Genomic DNA, 26,441 nt, shown 5'->3' with positions numbered 1-26,441 from the left:
CAACTGCCAGAAAGGTTAGGCATGTAATCACTTAATGGTTTCATGATCTTTTTAAGTAGAAACAACCATATATACAAAAGAATAATTGATTTTTAAACATCTAAAATTAAAAAAAAAATTTCAAAACTAAATTGCTGATTGCTGATCATGATGGACTGGTAGTGTCTTGCCTTTTATCCAGAAGTCCTCGTTTGAATTCTGGTCAGTTATGGCATCTTTCAAATACTACAAAATTTCCATTTTCACATTCTCACGTATAAGCTATTGTGATGAAATAATTCATAAAGAAATAATAATGAGGGTTAGTCCACCCATTGTTAAACCTAGTATATAAAAAAATACTGTAAATTTACTGATCACTGAAAAGTGAAACAAAATTGGGGTTTTAAATTAATTTTGTGACATAATAATTTAATGCATTTCATTTCTTCCCTTTCCAATATTATTATAATCCATCTTTTATATATATTTTATATATATATATATATAAACAAACAGTACAAGTAAGTTTCCCTAATGTCCAAATATAAAAAATTAAATATCATAACATTCATGTTTAATTTAATGAAACTGCTCAAGATATTTCTCCTTCATTTACAAGACCTTCTGTAAAATAACTGCTTCAAAATATACGACAAGATGTTTACCTTTATTAACAAGCACATTTTCAATTCATTTTTCCAGTTAAACTAAGCTTTTTTGTAATAAACAAAATTTTTGATTTTTAACATCTGGTAAAGCATACAGCGTACTTTATATGAGCGTAGTAAATGATTATTGTTTAACAGTATTAAAAAAAAAATGCTGAAATTCCATTTTAAAATGAGCTGAGGCTTCTTGCTGCCTATTAAAGAACTAATTTCATAAATATCTTAGGTACACTGCTAAAGATAAAAATCTCTTGAAAGAAATAAGGTTCTACATTCCAATCCTTGAAAGCAATCCTGAATATTAAATGTAATTAATTTCGTTTAGTAACTTACAGAGATCCAGGTAATATATAATACATCGCCATTCAACATGCGAATAAATTTGGAAAATATGGCTTTAGATTTACAGGTTTTAACATTCTTTGAAAGTTTCTTCAGGATATGTTTATTTCAAAGGATGTCCTCCACATAGAATTATGAGAAATTTTTACAAAAGGACCAAGCAACTAATTCTATTTCTTTCAGCAATCTTATCAGGCATCTGTTCACCCACAATACTTCCAGGCATTTAAAAATATTTTTGCATTTACTACAGAGTAAACATATGAGCATCTACCAATCTAACAATAATTCATTATAAAGTCTGACAGTCTTTCTGCATTGCTTTCACTGTAATAGTTAAAGCATGTTAACTCACAATAGATTGCAAAATACTAATAAAAAAAGTTTTGAGTTGCACTGGTAATTGCAGAGAATTAAAAAATAATATATTATGAACTGATCTTTCCCTCCTAAAATAAAAAATACTCAGGGAAACTCATGTTTAGCACCACTCTGTAATGATATAAGTGTTAAAGAAAAAAGTTTCCAAAAAATATATGATCGTTCATATTTACATGAAATGACACACAGAAAAAACTTTGTAATAACGAAGTAAAATAATCTAAAATTTGGTTTATAATGAGGATTTTTGCATAACGCAATCTATATGTTATTGGGAAATTTATAATGAAATAAAAAAAATTCAAACTTTAAATCTTATATTTATGTAATTTAATTATTGTGGAAGTACAAAAAATCACTATTATCCAGCTATCAGTCCAACAGTGTACACATAATTACATGTCTAGCACAATAATCAATAATACAATAATAATAAAAATAATAAACGATAAAGTAAATTGGGCTACCTGCCAAAATTATCACAATGGCGCAATCTCAGACAAAATATATCATATCATTTATGCAGAACAATCACATGTTAATCATATACTGAATGTAATAAATTATTAAAAATATAATTTTAAATATTGCAGTTTAACAAATTTGATAGTTGTTAACTATCATCATAACGCACTATGATGACATACAAATTCATCTTAATGAAACCATACTTCTTGAATTGATACAATATTTTTTCTTCTTTGAATTAAATAAAAATTAAAAGTAAACGATTAAAATTGATAAAAGAAAATGTAACAATAGTATCATAAGCACCTTTTATCTTTGAATGGATAGGCATGATATCCTTAACAAAACCCATATAAAAAAAAAAGATTAACACTGTATTAAACAAATTACACGAATGAAACATTTTTAATTGATCATTCCTTCATATTTCTTTTCTATTTTTGAATAGAATAAAAAAAAATAATATTCAACTAAACATAAATTATTTCAAAATAAACAATAGTAACAAAAAACATGCATCCACCGAAAAAAAAATTAATTATTTTATAACACTATTTTAAGTTAATTTTCAACTCAAAAATTAATGTTATTGCATAAAGAATAGAAATTAAAAATATACATATATTAAATATATACATTATATTTTCAAGTTACCAACAAATAAATTATAAAAAATAACTTCATTTTTTTTTTTTATGTGATACGCAACTATGTATGGGTTCACATTCACTTTATCTGAACACGTAGTAACTACGTCTTTATAATTAATTTGTCAAAAAATAAATTTAAACATTTATTTCAATCCACTGTTTAACTAATATTAACAAAACCAAAACTGCAACTGAAATGTTGACATGATTATCACTACCAACATTTCCATACCGTTATTTCCACATTACTATACGATACTATTCAATATTCTATGATGACTTTCTAGCCTTTTAATGTGGTATGCACTACACATAACTGGTGAACTGTATCATTTTTAAGAATAAATAAGCTAGTATCTGTATCTCTATCAGACATTTTATAAATCATTACAACAAAGAAAACCACAGGTACATTAAGAGAATCATGTAAACCTAATATTAAAAAATGAATGTTTGTCTTGACGTATTTCTTATACCTATTAATGTAATACCTACTAGATACAGTTGAAAAAGAAAAATCAGAAATAAAAAATGGTTACTGCAGTAAACAAATTAAACGCAGTAATCTGATTTGAGACTCGGATCAAGGAAAGAAAAAGTAAATAAAGAAAAACTAACAAAAATATTATTGTATCTTTAAAGATGTAGAAAATACACACCAGAGAGGCACATCTCAGGTGGATGATTATTAACCTAATAAAATTATCAATTTAAATTAGTTTATAAAAATCAGAAACAAAAATTACTTTCTTCTTTCTAATGATGATTAACTAAAAAAAATAATGTCATTTAGGTAATTTTTGTTGTTTCCATTAAACTTACTCTACAGTCTAACATTAAAATACTTGTAGCATTCATTTATTTACCAATAAATAAATGCGATGCAGCTTATAAAGAAAGCACTAAATAAACCAAAATAGGAAATTAAAAGAAAAGAAACAATTGATCAAAATAACTGTCAACCTGACTATTTGTGTACAAAACTAGTACTCTCATTTTAAAACAATCAACTTCCCTGAGAGGATACGATCCAACATTCGAAACCACAAGAAAATGTCTCTTGCATCAAACTTTGAAAAACCACACCGTTCCGAGAGTAATACTTTTAACAGAGTTAAAATCCTTAGTAAAATTAAACTGCATTCTTCTTCCTTGATTTCTTTCTTTACTTCATTTTTAAATTACAATTATATAATCCTCTTTACATAAACCTATAATATAATCATATCCCACTTGGAATCTTTCATGCAGATCATATTCAGTAGTATTATTTGGCTGTAATAAAACAAAAATATAAAAAAATTTTAAAATGTAAGTATTATACACAGAAAACCAGTTAACAATAAAATTAGAAGATAAATCTGATATCTAATCAGATTATCGGCCCTTGTAGATACAAGGGCCGTTCGGAAAGTAACCTCTGTTTGGTTATAAATAAAACAGTTGTAGGTAAATACATTTTATTATATAGGTCTTAAAACTACATATTTCCTCTACTTTTCAACCCAATTACCATTTAAATTTAGGCACTTATCGTACCTTGTCATTAACTTAGAAATTCTGGCTGCAAAAAAATCTCCTGCCTGTTCCTTACTTACAGAAATTACAGTAGCCTAACTTTTCCATCACTATCTAAAAAAAAAAACAGTCCTGGAAATTTGTGGGAATTCATTGGAAAGCTTTGAGATGGTAAAACGTTGATTTTCACACACTTTGACATCAATCTTTTGGACCAGTTCACGACTGACTGCCGATGGACGGCCACTCTTTCTTCACCCACTTTTGAATGAATGAACCCAATCGTGTACAACTCCTTTGCTCAAAATCCCCGATGAATATCTGCCACTAAATATTGTTTTGTCATGAGAAATTTTATAACAGCGCACACTTCGTGGGGTTTTCTATTGCAGCGCACATTTTAACAAACCACAGAAAATCAATGAGCAATTGCACGACCTTGCTACTGCCATGGCTGGATGCCAACTGACCTCCCGCACACATCTGCACAAAAATGTTAGTGCTACCCCCACTCCTTCCTCCGTAGTGACCAAATGGAGGTTACTTTCTGAACTGCCCTCATAATAAACTACATTTAATGTCAAGTGTCTCTGGCTAAGAAAATTTTTGACATTTCTTGACTGACTAATAAATTTTCAACATCACAACAAGAAACATGAAAATCACAATTAATATAACTGTATCATATACTTTCACCAAGCATGTTGTATCCCAAACATACTGCTGTTGTTAATTAATGAGTATTAAATGACTTGTATCCACACATGGAAAAGTAATTTGTATCCTTTTAATTATTACTTTCTTTCCTGGAAGTGAAAAACTCATTGTGGTCACTAAGCATAATGAAAAATAGCTGTACTCAGGCTATCACCATTGATTAAAAATAATGTATAAAAATTATAATATTGTTTTTATGGGCTTTTAGTAAAACAGGCAAAAATGTTGTTACAAATTGTGAATTGATGAAACCAATAAAATTAAATTAATTTTACTGGTTTTACTACAATGAGTTTTTCACATCCAGGAAAGAGTAATAATTAAAAAGATACAACTTACTTTTCCATGAGTGGATACACGTCATTTAATACTATAGTATATATATAAATGAAAACATACAACTGAAGCTAATGTTATTAGCCAAATTAAAGAAAATTATTGACATGAGGTAAACAGTTCTATTTGTTATTTAATGGTTTCCAATTAAAATTTACCATTTCAGCTCTCAATAAAACGAATAATATTTTCTTCACTCAACTGTGCATTTTAACTATTACATGTACATACTTTCAGTAGACAAGATTGGAAAAAAGTTCCCAAAAACTACTGTTTTTCTGTGCAACAAAATGAAATACAAATTAATGCAAGATCTGCATTATGCTCTGCACTTGAATTGACTGCACTTCAAGAAAAAAAGAAAAAATGGCTGAGATTTCCACTATTTTTTCTTCCTTTTGTTTTACAATCTTTTCAATCCTGTTGCAAACTGAAACTGCTAACTACATAATTACCATAGTAAGTTATTAAAATCCACATTTTGTATAAAACCTTTTTCACCATTAATAAACGTGGAAAATGCAAATTTTTTTTTAATGTTAGACATATTGGAATCAATCACTGGGAAAATTAAATCAATTAAAATTTATTGTTTTACCTATTAAAAAAAAAAGCAAATGCAATGAAAAACAAAAAAAATTACAAATAGAGTAGGACTTTTTTAAGTCTAATTTTCCGTCATTTCTACAAGTTTGCCTAAAATAACCTGAAATAAATAAAAACAATCTTTTTTTCTTCAAGTTGCCAATAATTTGCCCACTGGACTGGTCTAGTGGTGGTTAACTTGACATTGAAAAATCAGTTGTTAACAGCTGATTTTCAAAGTCAAGGTTCTGAGGTTCAAATCCTAGTAAGTTTGTTATTTTTATAGGGATTTGAATAATAGACAGTGGATAACAGTGTAATTTTGTGGTTAGTCTTAAATTAACTACACATGTCAGGAATGGTCAGTCTGAATCTGTGCAAGACTACACCTCAATTTATTTACATGTCATACATACCATCCTCACCTCTTGGGTCGTGGGAGGGGCAAGCTCATTGTTCATCAGATGAACAGGTTGCAACATACACATTAGGAATAATATACACTGAAATGATGCTGCGACAGAATTCTAAGAAAATTCCAGGAATAATGTAACAATAGTTTAGATATTATGGAAGATTATATATTAAAATAAACTGCATTTTATAAGAAATTTATTTTCCACACTAGGAAACTAAATAGAATAAGTTGCCAATAATTTGATTTGCTTAAGTTAAATTTTTAACATCAACATAATATTATCACAAATAGGCTTAGTAATCTGTTTACAAATTTCAATCTTAGTGAATAATGTTTAATGAGGTTTAAAGATCAATTTTTTATAAAACAACTATTTAAAATAAAACAAGGTTTTTTTTGTGATTCTTACCATATTTTACTAATAGTAAAATAAATACCCGATTTAAATGTCCTAAAATTCAAGTAATTTTAACTGCCAAATTTTATGGTAATTAATACATTATGACAAAGATTAAGATTAAATTATCCACAATTAGACTTACCCATAGCAATTACTGGAGGCCTACTGTTACTCGATGGGTTATTTGAATTTCTTGGTCGGTTCCCTTGGCCTCGATTGTAATTACCTCGGTAACCACCACCTCCGCTACCACCGCCTCGATACATGCCCCGACCGACATTGTAATAGCCACCACGACCACGGAATCCTCCACGACGTGCTGATGCCACTCCAAATGTTTCCGAGTTTAATTTCCTTTCAGTCCGCCAATCAGTTCTTTGAGAACGGCTGTAAAATAATTAATTTTTGTAGTATATGTAACACACACTTCTTACTCTATACATTCTACTGGTGATTGAAAGTAAGAATGCTATAAAGTTATTTTACCTTAAAATGATAAATATTTATTAAATATAGAAATTTTATAAGTCAAGCAATTAGTGCTTAATAAAACATACTGGCTACCTGACAAGATTGCATTTCTAAATCTGAATTTATCTGTAGGTAATAGAGATATCTTTTTAGAGGAAAGAGAATATTGTTTACTTATTACAGGTTGTAGAATAATAAACACAAATTAAAAGCAACCTTTATAATGGCAAAGGATACAGAGAAAGTATTGATTATAATTCAGTTAACTCCTGCTTAGCTGGGTGGAATGAATCAGGTTACATATTAACTGTGGATCTTACAATGTCCCTTTTTTTTATCTCGCCAGCAACTGGGTCTAGCTAAGGAACAATTGCTGAATAATTATTTTTTGTCTGATTGTAAGGCAGAAACACTGACACGCCACAACTGATATAAAAGAGGAAACATTCCTAATTTTCAATAACAGCAAGCCAAACTACTACTGATATCTATGCGCCACTTAACAGCTCATTACAACCTATGGCTTAATCTTAGGCTGGGCAATCTTGTAACTGTGTAGCAATCAAATCAGTTATAATATAATCCTACAATTAATATCACTTTTTATTTGAATATTGTTATTTTGCATGATTTTAATCCCTTGATTCTGTGCACAGTATTTAATTATATTTGTACTGTTCAATCATTAGATTTTTGGAAATGTAGATACTACATTAAAAGATTGTGGTCTTTTATGTAAAAGCATAAAAGACCAAAAAGTTGAATAAATTACAAAATCAACATTTGTGTTGGAAACCATATTTTGCTGTATTATATTGTATTACTTCTTTAAAAAAGCAATTGTGAAATAAAAAATTAGGTCAAATGTAATTCTAAACAAAAAGAATGGACTGTTATACCCCATTTTGAAATAAAAGAGAAATACTCAAGAATATTTTACAAAAAACAAAACAGATGCACATTTATAATTATAATCATCAGTAGATTAAAAAAAAAAATAAGTAGTCTTATTTAATGAATGATAAATTTTCATCTTATATTAGAAAGACTCTCAAATACTTGCTTAATAAAATTTTAAAAGACTATCAATATTGTTTCCCCATCATTATCAACAATATACTTTATCAAATGTAGATTCAGTAGATGGATCAACAATGATGAAAACAATGAACAGCCTTTCTACCCAAAATTTTAAAGAAAATAACCTAGTTTCATCCACCATTTTAATGGAGTCGCTCCATTTCAATGAAAATTAAGAAAACATTTAAAAAATTCAAAAGTAAAATTATAAAATAAAATCTTCTACAAACTCTTTAGTGGTATTTGACATTAGTTACAAGATGGGACACTGATCTGGGTTAAAATAACAAATTTAAATACAAGGGATGGACTGGCTTAAGTGTTCTCTCAACCTTTAAATGTCAATTCTCTCAAAAACTTTCTGAAAATATGCAGTGAACTTTTTTTATATACTACACTATCCATTGATAAAAGAAAACAACAGTACATTTTAAATAAAACCTACCCTTTGCTTCTCTCAACAGCTTCACAACTAATGTTATCAAAGAATGATTTAGTCTTATCATAATAAACCGGCTGCTCTTCTTCATCATGTTCACCTTCACCTATTGCAGTCTCATTACCAGAATCATCTTTTTTATCTTCACCATTCACCTTAGCAACTGCTTCACCTCCTTCGGCTGAAAAGCCACAGGTATTTTGATTTTAATATTAACTAATTTAAATTTAACTAAAAAAAAAAAAAAATGCCGTCTGATATATCAGATTAAAAAATGTTATTAAATATAAAAAAAATCTAAACAAATATTTTTTTTCAAGCATGAGCTGCTAAGTCACTTCAGCCTTTTGCAACTTCACAAACAGCTTGTCTTGCTCCAAGTACTATCAATACCTAGATGCATAATTTTATCTGGGATTCTATCCTTGAAATTATTAAACAATTATGTGATTTTTATCTCATTTTTTTAAATAAAATTCCCATTACAAAAAATTATAGAAAGTAAATTTGCAAAACTTTTTGACTTAACTTTTTCTTCTAATTTTGAATGTGGACTCTGTCTCTTAATTGTTGGGTCCAAGTAATTAATGAGAAGATTAAACCTTAGTGATAGGTTTAATAGGACAGGATCTCCGCATCAAAAACAATAATCCAAGAACATGCCAATAGTTGTCATTTTAATAATTAAATTCAGTGAAAAATTGTTTTAGTTGTGAAATTTGCTACTTCAGTTTTCATTAAATAATTGTATGCTTCCTTCTCAAGATGAAAGAGATGTTTCCTTTAATACATCCTCTTCTTATATATGCATTTATATCTTAGTCATAAATAACAAAAATAAAATAGCATATTAACACCCTAACCATTGTCGTGTGGGATTTTTATAATTATTCAACTAAATTGTTGATCTACTTCTCCATTAGCCTAAATCTTTTAAGGTTAATTTCTGACTTTAACCACACTTTTGTATTTATTTTTTCTCTGTTCTTGTTGACAATTCTAACAAAAAATTGTTGTGATTCTGAGAACAAATTAAAGATTTACTGATTTTTAATTTGAAAATTTTTTTACACAATAAAAGATCTACATAAAATACTATTATAATTTTTTTTTGTAAACTTGAAAAAGGTTTCTTACTTAGCAATATTAAAAAGTATGAGTGAATTATAGAATTTTTTTCTGGAAAGACTGCAATCAAGCCATCAGAAACAACATTTTCATAATACTATTTTAAACTGATTTGCTTAGAAGTATCCATTGTCATTCTGTACAATATGGTATTAAATTAAATGCACAACTTGCTCTCACTGTTTGAAGTCAGTCACATTATTTAACACTATATTATAAATTAAGAGCAGTGTGCTTTTCTGAAATTTGCTGGTTATTACACTGTTGTAAAAACATTTTATTTTTTATTAAACAGAATTTTAAGCTTCTATATAAATAGAAAAAAGAAGCATGTAAAAAAATGTAGTAACAAATTCAGAATGTTGGATCAGAATTTATACATTTTCAGGTTAGGATGAAATCTCAAGTTTACAGTATGTGAAGAAATGCTACCTGTGGACACTGAGAGCAAATAAATTTTCAAGAAATACTATATATACTTTTAAAATTACAATTATCATAACTTTGATTTTTCAAAATATTAGTTATTCTGGTTAGCAAATGAGTTGGGTTTGTAACTTTTACTCAAATTTTCATACCAAAAATTTAAGTATTAGAATAGCCATTCTTTCAAGAGAGAAAAAAATGGCTACAAGCTATCTTTTAAAATTTACTGTAATTTGAAAGAAAACGGTTTTTTCAAATTACTAAGTTGAACATTTCACCATAAAGTAAAAAGGTTTCTTTTCGATCATGATATTATAACAATGCATTCTGTTTTATAATTATAAACAGACTAATTATTGAGATATACTTTCTTTTTGCTTATTTTGGTCAATAAGTAATTTGAATAATAACTCTGAACATCCTAGTATTCATTTAGATCTTAAAAGATTTATGAAAAATGTATTTATGTAAAGTATAATGAAAAAATATACGTGATATACTTCTGTAGTAAAAATACAACTCCTATTAAATTTCTGAACTTTTCTACTATCAGCTATAAAGAGAATGTGAGTACATTATAGCAAATGTGTAAACAATTATCCAAAGAAACTGAATACACACATATTAAGACCATTTTTGTAACAGTCAAGATTTTTTGAACAGTTGTCAGAAATTAGTAAAGAGAAGGAGTAGTATAAACAGTTAAGGACTGAGATCGCAATATTTAAAAATAATTATACTCACTAATTTTAACTTTTGAAAGCTGACTCCGAAGTTCTTCAAATTCAGTATTCGCCTTATCAAAATCATAGTCTCCCTCAAATTTTAATGTAGTTTTTGTTTTCTGATTATTTGACTGTTGTTGAGACTGTTAAAAAGATAAAAATAAGATAACAAATTTTAATTGTAATAACAAACCCCACGCAAAATGTATCTTAAATTAAAAGATAAAATTTTAGCCACTTGCTCCTTTTGGCTGGTAGACCCATCCTGTCAATTTCAACCAAAAAAGATGAATTATCCGTTACAATCAAGAAAATATTTTAAGATAGCAAAATACTGTCCAAGAGTAAGTTGAGAATTAAAATTTTTTAACCAATAAAAAGTATGTTTGTTGGCATGGGTTATTCATGAAAATATGTACTGTAAAAAAGGCCCACAGTGTACAGGAAACATTCATGTTAAAAGAGGATTCTTCTTGATAGAATCTTCCTGCAGTTTAATCATAAAAATTTGACTGTACTGAAAGTTTTAAGTTAAGTGAACGAAGGAAAGCATTCTTCTAAAAAATCAGAACACTTTTTAACACCAAAGCTAAAAAAATTAAATTTCATCAGCTTGCTTTTTAAAAAAAAACAATTTAAAATTTTAATGGGTTTGATTGCTACAGCTGTAAGCCAGTACTAATAAATAATGGTAGCATTCGTAAAATTTTACCTGATGTTTATAATGTTGGAAATCAAAGGAAATTTATTAATTAATTATGCCTTTGATTTTTAGTATAAATTACAATAATATTTACCTGTTGTCCAGGAGCTCTATTGAAGTTTTGTGGCAATTGCTGATTCCTGCCTCGACCTCGTTGACGCATATTATTATTGCCTCCCCCACCTCCACCTCTATTAACCCAGCCTCTGTTGCCTCCACCGATTGCTTGTCCACCTTGCGACCTCATCATTGGTCCTTGAGAACCTATTGGCTGTTGCTTTAAGGGAAGAAATTAGAAATAAATTAAGATCATTTGGAAGTATCACAACCATAATAAAATTACATGCTACAAAATGTTTAGATAAAATTTTAAATTATCTTAGAAAAAGAATTACTTACAACTAATTAACTAACTACTTTAACACTAATAATCTTTTGGTATTTTATGTCGTACTGTTCACTAATTTCTCTGATATACTTAAAACACGATTCTCAATGAATTTCATATTTTCAAACAAAAGATAATAAGAAAGAAAATTTTACATCCACTTCCAACATCTACCACAAATTGTTAGCAGTAGTCTGTTAAACAGATGAATAACAACTTTCTATGAATTATAAAATTTGATTACCCTATTTGTGATAATGTTATCAGTTAAATTTGGTAAGCATATTTTATCAGTCAAGAGCCAAATTTATAACAAAATTATATGTAATTATGAGAATGTACAGTCATTGCCAAGTAACAGCAAGCTTGGTTACTACCACGTTTGCTACCCAATGAAAAAACATGTTCCTTGCTCTTAGTAATCTCCTTTACCCAATAACTGTTCTATTTTTAACAAATGAATGCAACAATTTTGAAGTGAAATACAGTCGGCTAATTCTGTACTGTACATTGTAAAATATAACGAAGATAAAATATTATCTATTACTAATTACATGATAAATATTGCAGTAAATGGTTATTACTGAAACTTAAATTACTTACTGGAAAATGAATTATCCATTTAATTCCTCAGTAGCACACTCTCCTCATTGTCATCAATAACTGCAGTATAAGTGTCACTATTATCACTGTCACTACATAAAGAAACAGGAAAGATTCTGTCAAAGAATCTATTAACAATTCTTGGCTCTAATATTCACTATTGACTTTTTCAACCTTTTCACAGTAATGTTTCCAGTGTTCGTCACTTATCAAATTCATTTTATCTTAACAGTTTCTGCACTTCTGACATCTTAGACGTTGTGTTGTGGCTTGCAACATGTCGTTTTTACCTCTAACCAATCTATTTGGATTGGATTTAAATCAGAATGGTAAGGTGGAAGCCACAGAACCTGATGCCCACTTTATACAAACAATTCGTCAAATTGGTATCATTTTTTGTTACTTTTGTTCAACTTAATTAGTTCATACAATTACGGTTTAAGCATTTGAGATGAAAATGGAATATTATGTATGTGTAGCCAAACTGTTTGGCTACAGATATATCATGTCTTCTTTCTTGCTTGATGACACTGGAAGTTTTTTCAGAGAAGGTATTATGACATGGAGCATTGTCAATAACTTCTAAAGACTCAGGAGGAAGGTTGGGAACTAATTTTTCTTCAGCCAATTTCAAATAATTTTTAATATTTGGTAATAATATTTTCAACACGGTAATTGCCACTTTTTAATTTGGTTGTCCAAGTTAACACTGCATTTAGAATTAAGCCCATTTCACCTCCGACGTGAATCTTAATTAAGCATTCACCTTTATTTATTGGTAAATGAAGTCCTGCACTGCTGTTGAATGAGATGATAAAACATAGGATTCATCGAAGTACATGATCACCCAGTTACATTTTCTAATATCACCAATTGCCTGAAAATATGAAATCCTTTTTTTTCTCCCTAATATCATGTTTTTCAAACAAAATGTTTCTTTTATTTTTTTTTCTGCACTACTTAATTAAAACCTAATTCTTTCAAAATTCACCTTAAACTACCACTGCTGTTAAAATTAATTTCATTTTTCAATTCTTTACAGAGTTTGTTAACTGCTAACAAACTCCACTATCTTGTTAACTGTTTATCTTGTTTGTTAACTGTTGGCAACTCCCCTATCTTTGAATGAAATTCATTCACAGTTCGCCTAACCACATCTTTATCAAGATCATCTAATACAGTAACTGGTTTAGAACATTTCTTTTTCCTTATCAAGGTGATGAACAAATACTCTGGAATCAAGAAGCCCCTTGGATCAAAGAAGTTTTATTTTTCTATTTTCTTAGGCTTTGAACCTGAGTCCTGGAAATGCCACAGGCAGCTACAGTACTTCTGTGTAGCAACTAAATGTTTGTAAATTTTTAATTTTCTTATAATTAAAGATTCTTTCTTCATGAAATGATACACGTTGTTTACAATCTCCTGTCTTTAAAGATTTTTACCCTTCACAACAGACTTAAATTCAGCCATAACAATTCACACATGAAAGAACTACTCAAAAAAGTTTGAACCGTATGCCATGATAAAAACTTTTTACAAAATATTTAATTGTACATTAATTGACTATGTAACAAAATAAATAACATATGCCAACAGAACTGTACTGAGACTGGGGCAGAACCACAGAACTGAAATTTATATACATGGAAAGCAAAAAAAAAACAAAAATAAAATAAAAATAATTGTATTGAAACATGATGTCAACTTTCTTAATGCTGCAAGCACACAAAAATGCATTGCTTTATAAAGAACTGTCGCATCATGTTTATGCTATTAAGAGATGACTAACCATGGTGAGTCAATGTTTCAGAGGAACAAAAAGTGTAACAGTGACAAGCAGGCTGATCATCCAAGATCACCATTATGTGGCAGTTACTGTACTTATGTATACTTTAATACAATTTTTTTTATTCACTACAGCAACTAAAGACCAAAATCCAAATGCAGCAGCCTCCTCTATTTTTGATTATATAGATTAAATTTTTACTATATGAAAAATACCAAGCCTGTCTGGGATTTGAACCCAGAATTTATTACATGAAAGACAGATACTTATAATTTCCCCAAAGAACAAAAAAGAATATCATAATAGCAAAGTTTACAAGAAAATAAAATTGTTCAATAGAAGACATAAAATAAACTCCATCAGGTTATAGAAAATCAAAATCATTACTCACTATTTGTAAGAAAGAACACACACAAGTCCTTTTTCATTGAAATTGTAGATTCTATTTTCATGTAAAAATGTACTAAATTATTCCAAATGCATTTTAACTATATGCTTCTAGTACTTAGTAATTGATGATCACAGCAGATTTGAGAAAAGAAAGAGCCACAAGTTAAAAGAGGGAAAAAGATTTAAAATAAGTTTTGAACTAAAACCATTGAAAATTTGAGTAATAAAAAAATAAATATGTTGAGCCAAAAATAAACTTTCTAGTTATGATGCTACAAGATATCTTCCATTACGTTATACAGCAACTTACAATATATATATTCACAAAACTATAAATACATTGAATGCATTGCATGTGTGTGACACACAACTTAATGATTTAGAGATGAGCAAATGCTTATGAGATAAAGTGATATTCCTATAATATAAGAAATATTTTCTTGCATGTTAATGAGCAAACAATTAGTTTTACTCCCTTAAGATATTATTAAAGGGCATAAAAATGTTCTACAAAATAGCAAAATACTATCATTTTCTAAGATTATTTGGAGATGTAAAAGGGGCAGAGCAGAGGATCAGATATTCTGACTGAAAATATGAAATATTTTAAGCACTAGAGAAGTTTAAGAAAATTGTTCACATTCACTGTAAGACACAGCAAATTTTGTACATAAACATTTTTATACATCGGCTGAATTAGTAATATAGTACTTCCATGTTTCTGTTATCAGTTTTTCCCAATTAATATCAGATTTTATTATTAATACAAAACATGGAAGCTCATGTAGCAAGGAAGAAGGCTGAAAAAAAAACCAAAATAATATACCATTACACAGTGAATCTATCAGTCTTACAAAGTGCTGTTAATGTTTAGTCTAACTCATTCAGACATGTTTTACAATTAATAACTCAGTAGTTACAACTTTGAAATCATTTTAGAAACACTAACACAACTTAAATGTGTAAATGGGATGAAAAGATTACTGTTTGTAGAAGTTTAAACATATCATCTTGTCAAATATTGTTTATTAATCAAAGTTTTATAGAATACACAGTCAATGATCTTGTACAACAACTGCACCTGTTAGGAAAAAACCTTTCTTTTTTCATACTGTAGCTTTAATGAGACAAGAAGGTTTAAATAAGTGTTTTATATATATATATATATATTGTGATAAGATCATTTATCATTAGTGATATTATATATCATTATATAATTACTGATCATCTTATGATCATTAATCATTGATAGAGGGGAAGTGGCAAAAGGTTTTGTCCCCTCTCACAACTTCATTAAACAGTAAGGAAAACACAGGCAATAAATTCATTTCATGGAGAATGAATTCCATCCTTTTAAGACTGCTGCTGATTGAATGTTGAAAACAGAAAGTAAACAAATTTCAACTTGCTCCAAGATAAAAATATAGTTCAAAATCATCACAAATGATGATCTATACAAGTAGGTTTTCCATAAAAAAAAGTGTGAAATGCTGAAAAAAGTATGATTTAATTCAACTCAATACAGGCAGAAATGTAGCTACCAATAAGTAAAAAGTCATTATCAGATAACAAGAAATAAATACTTACTTGTGGCAGTGACTTTTTACTGGCTGAAAATTGCAATTTCTACTTGGGCATTGTAACTTAACAGTCTATTTGTAAGTCTTTGTGAAAAATTGAAAATTTTGTTTATTTCATTTAAATGATTTTTATCTTTAGCCCATAAATAACATGTAAAATTAGATCATTCTACTTGCAAAACATATAGGAACACTGAAGTACCACAAAAATTAATAAAAATTATTTTGGATAGAATTTCCATTATTGTTTGTTCATTTTAAATAAATAATTCATATAATTATACCTCTTATCTCATTTATGTGTAACTATACAACACTAAAGTAGAGGTTGTTCTACAAAACAATGATTTTAAGTATCATCTACAGTCACATATGACACCACAGAATTTTCAGCAGTGCCATAATTGTAAGCGTATAGCGAACCTAACATGAAATGTTAGTCACTCCTGAAAATGGCAAACAGACTGGACCAGGTTTATGGAAGAAAGTAGAGTGAAACAATTTTACACTGCCTTCATGCTGGCTTTTCAGCAAGAAAAATAACTGCAGAAAATCAACATTAACATGCTTTCAATACGTAGATGATAAATATTCTAAGAAAGACATCTTTATTATGTTCATAACAATTTTTATCCTTATAAAAATTAACTATATTGGGTTTCAATCTGATGTTGATAAGAGAATAAATGTTATTAAAGTATATAGAGACCTGCAGTCATAATATTTAAAAGAGTAGCAAACAACTTAAGATACCATGAATACTTGATTTGATATTAGCAAAAAAATTCATTATGTAAGAAAACTAAAGAAAGTAACAATTAAAATGTAAACAAAAGTAAAGAGGAATAAAATAAGAAAATTCATACATGCTGCTGACGGATATTGTTCATATTAAAATGATCACGACGTTGTGGCCTGTAATCCATCCTACTGTCACTACTCCTGTATGTATCATTATAAGGTCGTTCCCCAATAACACCACTTCCACGACTTCTGTTACTGTAACAAAAATAAAAAATATTTAATGGTTTATTTTCAATAATTAAAAAGATAAATTTATTTTAAAATAATAAAATGATATAGTATAAATAAATGTTTAGTATATAACAGCATAAAAAGTTAGTGCAGTTAACAAAAAATATTTTTTAATAAAAAAATAATATGTAATTTGGAATCTAACATTATTAATATAAGATCTCTAAGATCATGCAAGTGTTTGTACTACTACGAGCTTCCTCAGTGCCTGAAACCATGACTGGAATATACAAATTAAGGTGCTAATTCTTTAATAGTTTCATATAAAATGTGTTTATATAAACCACAGTTTGCATAAGCTATATTGTATTATATAATTATGCAATATTTATAATATATATTTGAAAAAGATCTACTGAATTTAAAAAAATAGTCATAAAGTACTTCATGATTGAATTATACACCAATGTAACAAATATGGTTAACTATTGCTGAAATTTTTTAACACAGATTAAAATAAGTTTTAAGTTCCATATTAAAAAAAAAAGAATAATCCACAACATATTTGAGCCTCTATTTATATTAAATATGTTTAACAGTAATAAAATTGCAGTAAATGTAACGTTGATAAAAACAATGATGGACATGTTAAGATATGTAAATTATAATGGAAGGAACAAAGTCCAGCAACCAATCAAAATTATTTTTTACAGAGAGAGATGAATGTAACTTCACTACAATATAATTACACTATTTAAAATAAAAATAACTGAAAAACTTAAAGATCTATAAGATAAAGTCAAGAGAAAAGTTTTCTGGACATCCTGACCCCATAGGGGAACCCCCACCATGTAACAATTGCTGTAGCCACGCCAGCCCCCCTCCCCATACCTAGTCTTTATGAGTTTTACCGGAGGTCATCTTCAATACCTTGGCAAAAGGCATATCTCAGCCTTGTTCTTGCCTCAGTCAGGATGCCACCGTAGTGAATGCCATGTTTGACATTTCCATCGGTGTACTACTACCCCTAAAAATAAAAACAACAAAACTAAAAACAAAACACATCTCACATTAGTCACAAACAAGACTCAATAAACAAAATATGGAAAGGAAATGAAATCCACTACCTACCCCGAAGGCAAAAGAGCGAGTTTAACATGCAATTACAACAAAACAAACCAACAACAAAAACTTACCAATTACAAAACTTATAATACATTATGGAGTTGCAAGGAAAATAAATTGAAGGAATGTTGAGAAACAAAAGATTAAGATCAACGTAAGAAAGAGAATGAATTTATTAAAATATAATAAAATTCTCATTATTAATTATTCATGATATAATTTATTTCTAAAGTACTTTGTAATTCAAATAACAGGAAATTGTTATTCAATAAAAAAAACTTTTGTCAAGTAATAGATAAATTGGGTTGGAAAATTAAAATAAAATTACAATTGCTCGCAAATAATTATTAATATTTTATCAGTAAAGAACTTAACACTATCACTAATGGCCTACTTACTTGTCTCTGTTATATGATTGTTGAATATTTCTTTGATGTGATTTATCATCCTTAGGAAGATTGGGCGATACTTGCACACCTTGATCTATTGTTGGTGATTTTCTTGAACCCAATAGTCCTGGAGTAGATGCTCTGGATCCACCGATCAATTCTAGAACAGACACTAGTTCACTGGAAACTCACGCTGAGATTCAATACAGACCTTCTCTACAGATGATACAAATAATTTATTACTATATAAATCTTAAAGGACCTATCACACTTTCATTACATGAATGAAGGTACGGTAATAATATAAAACCTAACTAAACAATTACTTTTCTTAAGAAATTTATCACAATCAAGTATTTTGAGGAATGTGTTTTAATTTAAATTAAACCACATTAGAGGGAACTGATCCTCTATTTAAAACCAATATAAAAGATTATTTTTGATGACTCTTTTTACAAATTTTTTTACTATGAAAATATACTTTTTGTAATTTGATATGTTAAGTACAGAATATGTATTGTAAAACTCCAGTACATTTAACGCATTAAATACATAGCATGAGTAAGTAAGCTTGTTTGTTATTAGCACTAACTCCACTTCATCTTAACAAATGTTTTTACTAATACTAAGCATTTCAGATATAAGCAAATGAGCAGAATTACAATGACAAAACTACTATTATTTTCATGGGAGTATCTGTAAGCTCAGCCAGATTCCTATTTTCAATCTTATAATACAGAAAGCCAACATTCTTATAACCAAAACCTAAACTAAATATTTAAAATGAAAAAAAAGAAAAGATTTAGTCATAACGTTTTGTAACAATAATTCTTTTTAGTAAAGAGAATTAGGGTAGTTTGTTTTAATTAAATAAAAAGATCATATAAGATCTACTTAAGATATTTATTTCATTCACAAATAACAAAATCAAATATTTAAAAGAAAACACAAAACAATTGTATAAGCAAAAAAAACTACAAAGGACCAACTCTGAAAATGGGTTTTAATGTCCTACTTAAACTAATTACAAAAGTAAAAGGAAAATATTCTAAAATTCTAAATAAATAAATTAAATATTTTAACCGAAACAAAATATACTCTCCATTACTGGCCATTTAACAAAGATATTCCTAAATTACCAAATAGTTACCTTTTCTTTCTTCTTTTTTCCTTTTTAGCCTCAGGTAATTACCTTTCAGATAATACTTCAGAGGATGATATGTATGAGTGTAGTCTTGTGCAGTCTCAGTTGGACCATTCCTGAGATGTGTGGTTAATTGCCTTTATGGGTTCTTTTGTGGTTGGCACCACTAAAGAACACCGGTATCCATGATCTAGTATTCAAATCCGTGTAAAAATAACTGACTTTACTAGGACTTGAACATTGGAATTCTCGACTTCCAAATCAGCCGATTTGGGAAGACGCGTTCACCACTAGACCAACCCAGTGGGTTACCCAATAATTATCTCTAATTAGGTTTTAAATTACATTCCACTCAACAAAATTTCCTTGTTTCTTATTTTATAGCATGGAGTGTGAAGCTGTTTTGTCTTCAGTCAGTTTTTGCTTTAATGTGCATGTTTAAGGAATTACTATAATTTTACTATTGCATAAAAACCAATGAAATGTCTTAAATAATTTCAAGGAAAGTTAAAAAAACAAACTGTAATATGAAGTTTAGAGGCTTCTTTTAAATTATTATTTTTTAACTTCATTAACTCAACAGTTACATTATAGAATCATAAACAAACTGTCAAAACTAAATTGTCTAAAAACTTTTAAGATAAAGATAAATAAAAACATTAAAAAATAAATGGCAACAAGTATATACAGAATTTTTTGCTCTTATAAATTTTATACCTGCGTGATGTCAACATTTAGAATGTACTTACCATAATAACTCAGTTAAAACTTAAAAATCCCTTGACATCACAATAAAAAAAAGAAGCAAGATACATCCATTATTACAAAAACACAAGAATCTTTTGTGTAAATGAATAGACTAAATAAATGGATACTACATATTTTTAAGATTCAGGAGGAGAAATTCTATAAAAGAATTAATATTAAACCATCAATTTTTTCCAATTAAAGACAATAAACCAGTAATTTGATCACCTTACTAAAAGCCTCTTTGACTGACATGAACCAGACTACTTAGTCTTCAGGAAAATTATTGAGAAGAAATATTCCAAAAAAATATGAAGAATATAGCCGAGATTGAATGACACTGATCTTAAGTGACCTACCTAGACTTCCAAAATGACAGCAAAAGAGATATTTCAAACATTCACAAGTGTTGTTTTAATATAAGAATTGTGAATACGAGTGAAACTCAACTATATGAATTATACGTTACGGTACAATAACAATAGTCAGGTTACTAAAAATAAATATTTATATTATTTACACTAAAGTTCAAACTATTTTAATGTACATGATATTTATTTTAGTTTCACTTCTTCAACTTTAACCAATAGTTTAAAAGTTAGGAATAAAACCTAGATATTTAAAAAACTATTAAATGTTCTTATTTACAAATACAGAGAAAGCTTAGTGATGCAATAATAAATTGTATATACCTATCAATTATAAAATTTAACTTTCAATATCATAACAAGAATAAAAATAGCATGGTAAATATAAACATCCAAAAATGAACCATAAAATATAGACTAATAATAAATTAACAGTAAAACATTCATTTAAACAATAATTATTTATTTTTTCTAACACCATAAATATTTTACCTTTTATACAAATTTATAACACATGCAACCACAGCCAAACACATATAATCAGCAGTCAACAAGACTTAAACAGAACATGTTATTAATAAACAGCTGACTAAATAAATTCACTGTGAAATTTTTACTTCTAACTGTGCTATTTTAAAAATGAAATGTCATGATATTAATTAAACATGCAACCAATCAACTGTTTAGTTACATGCAAATTACAGAGAATAGCTAACTAGCTTTCAATAATAATTATGTACAATGGGCAGCCAAGACTGTGACCTGAAGAAAAACTTCCAACATAAAATGTATAACAGCCATCTCTTTGTGAATTGACAAAAATGAAATGCCACATTGACAGTTTCTTAATTACAAAAATGCAATTTTAAAATTATCTGAAGAACAGAATTTCATAATACATTTAATCAAGATTCCCTGGCTGTGAAAACGTGGAAAAAATAAGAATACTGAAAGAAAGAAATTTAACTGTGATAAGAGAACTTAATAATCAATGTGATATAAATGATCCGATATAAAAGATGAAACTAAACAAACAAGACAAGACAGTCAGGAGAATTTCAAAATAATTCTTTAGTGAAATCATATTCACTATATCACACATAATCTTACATTTAAAATTAGTAGAATGCAATCTTAATGGAAATATAAAAGGAACAAATAGTAAATTGAAAAAAAACTAAGATTTATTTTATTTGCAATAAAAATCTATACAACATGATGATGAATGATACGTAATTATGGATGTGAGAAGAAACACATTCCAATAGATTTGACAAATTTAAACAACAATCTTCATAACTGATGCCCTCAAAAAAAGTTTTAGTACAGTAAAATTACATTTACGCAGTAATAATAATAGTAGTGCAGTAAATATTTATTGCATGACTTCATAACACAACTGAAAATATTTAAAATACAGTGTTTAATTTAAAAGAGGCCCCATCATTTAGTTTAGTCCATAAATAATAGTTTATTGGCAAACACTTATATAATAATTTACAGAAGATATTGAAAATTACATCCATCCACTACTATGCACTTGTCAACACATTTGACTATGTTCCTGGCTACTCTTGTTAACTGTCCCCTGGCTGGCATAGGTAATGTTTGTCAATTCCTGTAGGATGTGAGGATTGCTTCTATAAACAATTTCTTTTAATAACCCCACACAAAGATTTTTTGGAGATCTTGGTGGCCACAATCTTTTAGAAATAATTCTTCCACCAAACAAACTGTAGCATCTCCACTGTAGAGCAAGTGTTGTCTTGTTACAACCAGCAGTTATGCTCATACGTTTGTATTAAGGCTATGAACTGTTGGATAATTTCTTGGTAGATGGTAGCATTCATTTAAAAAAAAAAAAACAAGGGTCCTATTATTTGTCACATTGAAACCGCACACCACACCTTTTTTTTTGTGGCTGTAAGAGAGAATCAAAGAGATTGTGCAGGGTTTCAGTACCCCAGCTCTGGTAGTTCTGACTATTAACATACCCATGCTTCATCTGTGAAATACACTTGATCTAAAAAACCAAAGGTTGCCTCTAATGAAGTTCTTGAACCATTTACAGCAGTGAACCCTTTTAGCATAATCACCATCAGTTAGCTCATGGAAAACCTGCATTTGATATGGATAACATTTCAGCATTTTCCTAACTGTAATATAGACTGAACCTAGTGAAATGTTCTTTTCCCAGTTTAGTCCCCACAAAGATTTATGAGAAGATTTTGTAACTGCCACTTTAATGTTCTGTATGATCTGCATCGTTAAAACTGACCTATGTCAGGCATGTTTCTAGTCTAACACAGAACCTGTTTCACAAAATTTTTAACTAACTTCTTTCTGAATAACACTTTCTATTGGTGCTGCCTTTCCAAATTTCTCACTGAACTTTCACTGACACACAACATGAGATTTCTTCTCTAAATAGGTTTCCATCTCGAATAAAAGTTCTTCAACCGCCTCTTTTTTAACATACAACAATACATAATTATGCAACCTTGTTCAAAAGCAAATGCCTAACAGACTGGCAATACTCAAATGTGCAGGCAATAAACAATCCTCCCCAGCTCCAATCGTACCAACATCTTCCCCATTATTTTACCTACCTAACATATATATATATATATACACAAACAAAAAACATATAACAAAAAATGCCTTTCTGCTAAAACAAAACTTAAACATTATAAAACTGTAGTACAGCCAGAAGTCACCTACGGAAGCGAGACTCTTTTCAAAATCACTCAGAAAAACCGAATTGAAAAAATTCTGAAAATAGAGAGGAGAATTGTCAGAACGTGTATCAATAAAAAACACCAAAAAGAAGGCCAATGGTGGATTGTGCCAAATGAGGTGGTGTATCGAGAAATAGAGCCTGTTACTGATACTATGCGGAAAAAAAGAATCTCTTTCTTCGGTCATCTCATAAGGACACCGCAAACAAGACTGTCAAGAAATATCATTGAAAAGCTCTGGTTCCAAAAGCTAGAAGTAGGATGGATCAAAGAAATTAGAGAAGATATGAAAGAATTGGGAATTTCCCTGACTGACCTACAGAATAAAACTGGAAAAATTACAAAGCTAAAAGATAAAAGCATTCGATTTAAACAAAAGACAGACAAACGACAAAATACAACGAAGAGGGTGTTTACGGATGAAGAAAAGAAAGCAAGATCTGAACGGATGAAGAAATACTGGGCAGCTCGAAAGAGTAAAATAACACGCTTTTCTCAGAAAAGATCCAACTAAAATTGACTTAAGTGGTCCCATGTTGGCCGTAAAAGCATAATAATAATAATAATAATATATACATTTAACAGAAATATGAATTTAGTATAAACTACTGAGTGATGAGAATTTTTTAAGTTGAACATACCGTATAATGAATCATTAATTAATAAATGCAACTGAAAAGAATAATGATACAGCAATTTTGAAATAGTACTTTTTAAAAATATATTAGAGGAAATCACTTTAATTTTGAAAGATTTATTAAATGCACTATAATATTTTATAGAATGATACAAATAACTTAAAAAATGAAAATATGTTATGATGATCTGTTCATAATTTAATACAAAATACTTCACTTTATACACAGTACCTCAAACTTATCTTTTTATTAATAATCTACAGCACAATTTATAAAACAACTGAACATGTGGATCAAGATTAAGGGAATTAAATAAATGTATTTGTGTTAAAAAGCAAGAATATTACGAAGTATGTGAAGGCAAAAAAAAAAAACATAAATAAAGCATATGATTTGTCTGATGGTTCAACTTGAAACAACATGCATTAAGAAAAAAAAATTAAATATTTCTTATCTTCCAATATAAATAAATAATTCTTATTAAACAAAGAATGATGATAAAATAATAAGCGAAATTTTAGTTTTTCTTAAAATATTTAATTTATTCATCAACATTGATTTTGTCACCTTCAAAATATTCCTTTTCAGATATAATAAATTTGTGCCAATGCTTTTTTCAATCTTTGAAGCATCACTGTAACACAATTTCAGTATGACATTTATCTCCTTCAGCAATTCTGTCTTTACCTTTTCAATGCTGGCAAAATGTTGGCTTTCGTGTTGGTACTTTTCAGCTTGGGATATAGGAAGAAGTCACAGGGTGTCATGTTCAACGAATATGGAGAGGCATGATAATGATGTTCTTTTTGGCCAAAACTTTACAAATAAGCAGTGAAGGTAGCAAGCAGGTACAGCATCATGGGGTAATTGGCATGAACTGTTTTGCCATAAATCCAGTTTTTTCCGGACTGCTTCAGCAAATGGCGTAGAACTTCCAGGTAGTAATCCTTATTGACACTTTGATAGTGATTGGGTGATTGCTCATAATCATTTTCTTCATTTTTCAATGTTGTCATCGGTTGTTGATCTGCTAGATGTCCAAGGCATGCATCACTCATCATCTTCAATATCTTCAGAGCCCTCTAAGAAATGTTTGTACCACTTGTAAAATACAAGTTTTATTCACCAAAGAATCACCAAAAGCAACATTCAACATTTTCAATGCGATGCTGCACTTTATTCCATTCTTAAAAGCAATACTTAATACAAATTTTTTATTCTATTTTTTCCACAAGTTAAAACACCAACATACAAAAACACATGTAGCTTTTATCAAGGCCAACGATAAACTATACATCCAATATGTTTACCAATGTAAATATATGTTAAGGACAAGTGTACTAACAGAAAAAAAAAATTGTGAGAATTAGATTTATACAGCCTGGGAAATTAAAGAATCCACATATTTTTTTTCAAACCACATATAAAAGCTTATGATCACAGTAGTGTTTATCAAATTTTACTTAGGCAACACTTTGATCATGATCATAACTTCAATGACCAAATTTTTATGACCAATTTTTAATATAAATAAAAAATAATAATAATTTTGAAATGTATATAGTAAACCCCTTACATAGTAATCAATATTAAAATTAATAACACAAATAATGTTCTTTAATTTGAATATTAATAATAGATCCTAATTAAATGTTATTAAATAATTGAAAATCTATCTGAAGTAAAAAAAATCATTACGTATAGCTACTTCTTCAAATATCATGAAGTTGGTTGGAAACATTTCTAAAATGCAATTTTTTTACAATTTCATGGAATCTCTTTTCTTTAACTATAGTGCTGCTTTTTATGAATGCCAGTTTTAACTCCTGGTTTAATGCAAGGATGTTCTTAATGTGTAGATGCTTAAACAGAATAGTCTCATCTTCTAAATAGGTGCAAATACTAACCATTAATTAAATCTTGAAAATTTTATTTTATTGTATATAAATATGTAATTTTTTTTTATTGGGTAGGCAGGTTTTACACATAGCACGTATTGTTTTTACATGGAGATATAAATTATTATTATTACTATTATAATTATTATACAAATTTAATACAATTTACAATTACTTTATAAATCAGTGCTTTTAAATGACATTAATATATGGTGAACATTACTTTCATTAGATA

At 28.5% G+C, this 26,441-nt stretch overlaps 1 protein-coding gene across 1 annotated transcript in view; it reads right to left on the bottom strand.

The window, feature by feature from the left end:
• Positions 1 to 1,673: 1,673 nt before the first annotated feature.
• Positions 1,674 to 26,441, bottom strand: part of tral (LSM14 family protein trailer hitch) — a 48,575-nt gene continuing 23,807 nt past the window's right edge. Inside the window, exons 4-10 of the mRNA XM_075370001.1 lie at positions 18,683 to 18,833; positions 17,051 to 17,183; positions 11,532 to 11,714; positions 10,754 to 10,877; positions 8,462 to 8,636; positions 6,608 to 6,852; positions 1,674 to 3,766 (exon numbers count right to left, since the gene is read on the bottom strand). Of these exons, the coding sequence (XP_075226116.1) occupies positions 3,759 to 3,766; positions 6,608 to 6,852; positions 8,462 to 8,636; positions 10,754 to 10,877; positions 11,532 to 11,714; positions 17,051 to 17,183; positions 18,683 to 18,833 (1,019 nt within the window). The 3' untranslated portion in view covers positions 1,674 to 3,758. The remainder of the gene's footprint in view (positions 3,767 to 6,607; positions 6,853 to 8,461; positions 8,637 to 10,753; positions 10,878 to 11,531; positions 11,715 to 17,050; positions 17,184 to 18,682; positions 18,834 to 26,441) is intronic.

This window comes from Lycorma delicatula, chromosome 6 (assembly GCF_047948215.1).
Source record: "Lycorma delicatula isolate Av1 chromosome 6, ASM4794821v1, whole genome shotgun sequence".
In the NCBI taxonomy this organism is placed as follows: Eukaryota; Metazoa; Arthropoda; class Insecta; order Hemiptera; family Fulgoridae; genus Lycorma; species Lycorma delicatula.
This window is presented reverse-complemented; position numbering and strand designations above follow the sequence as displayed.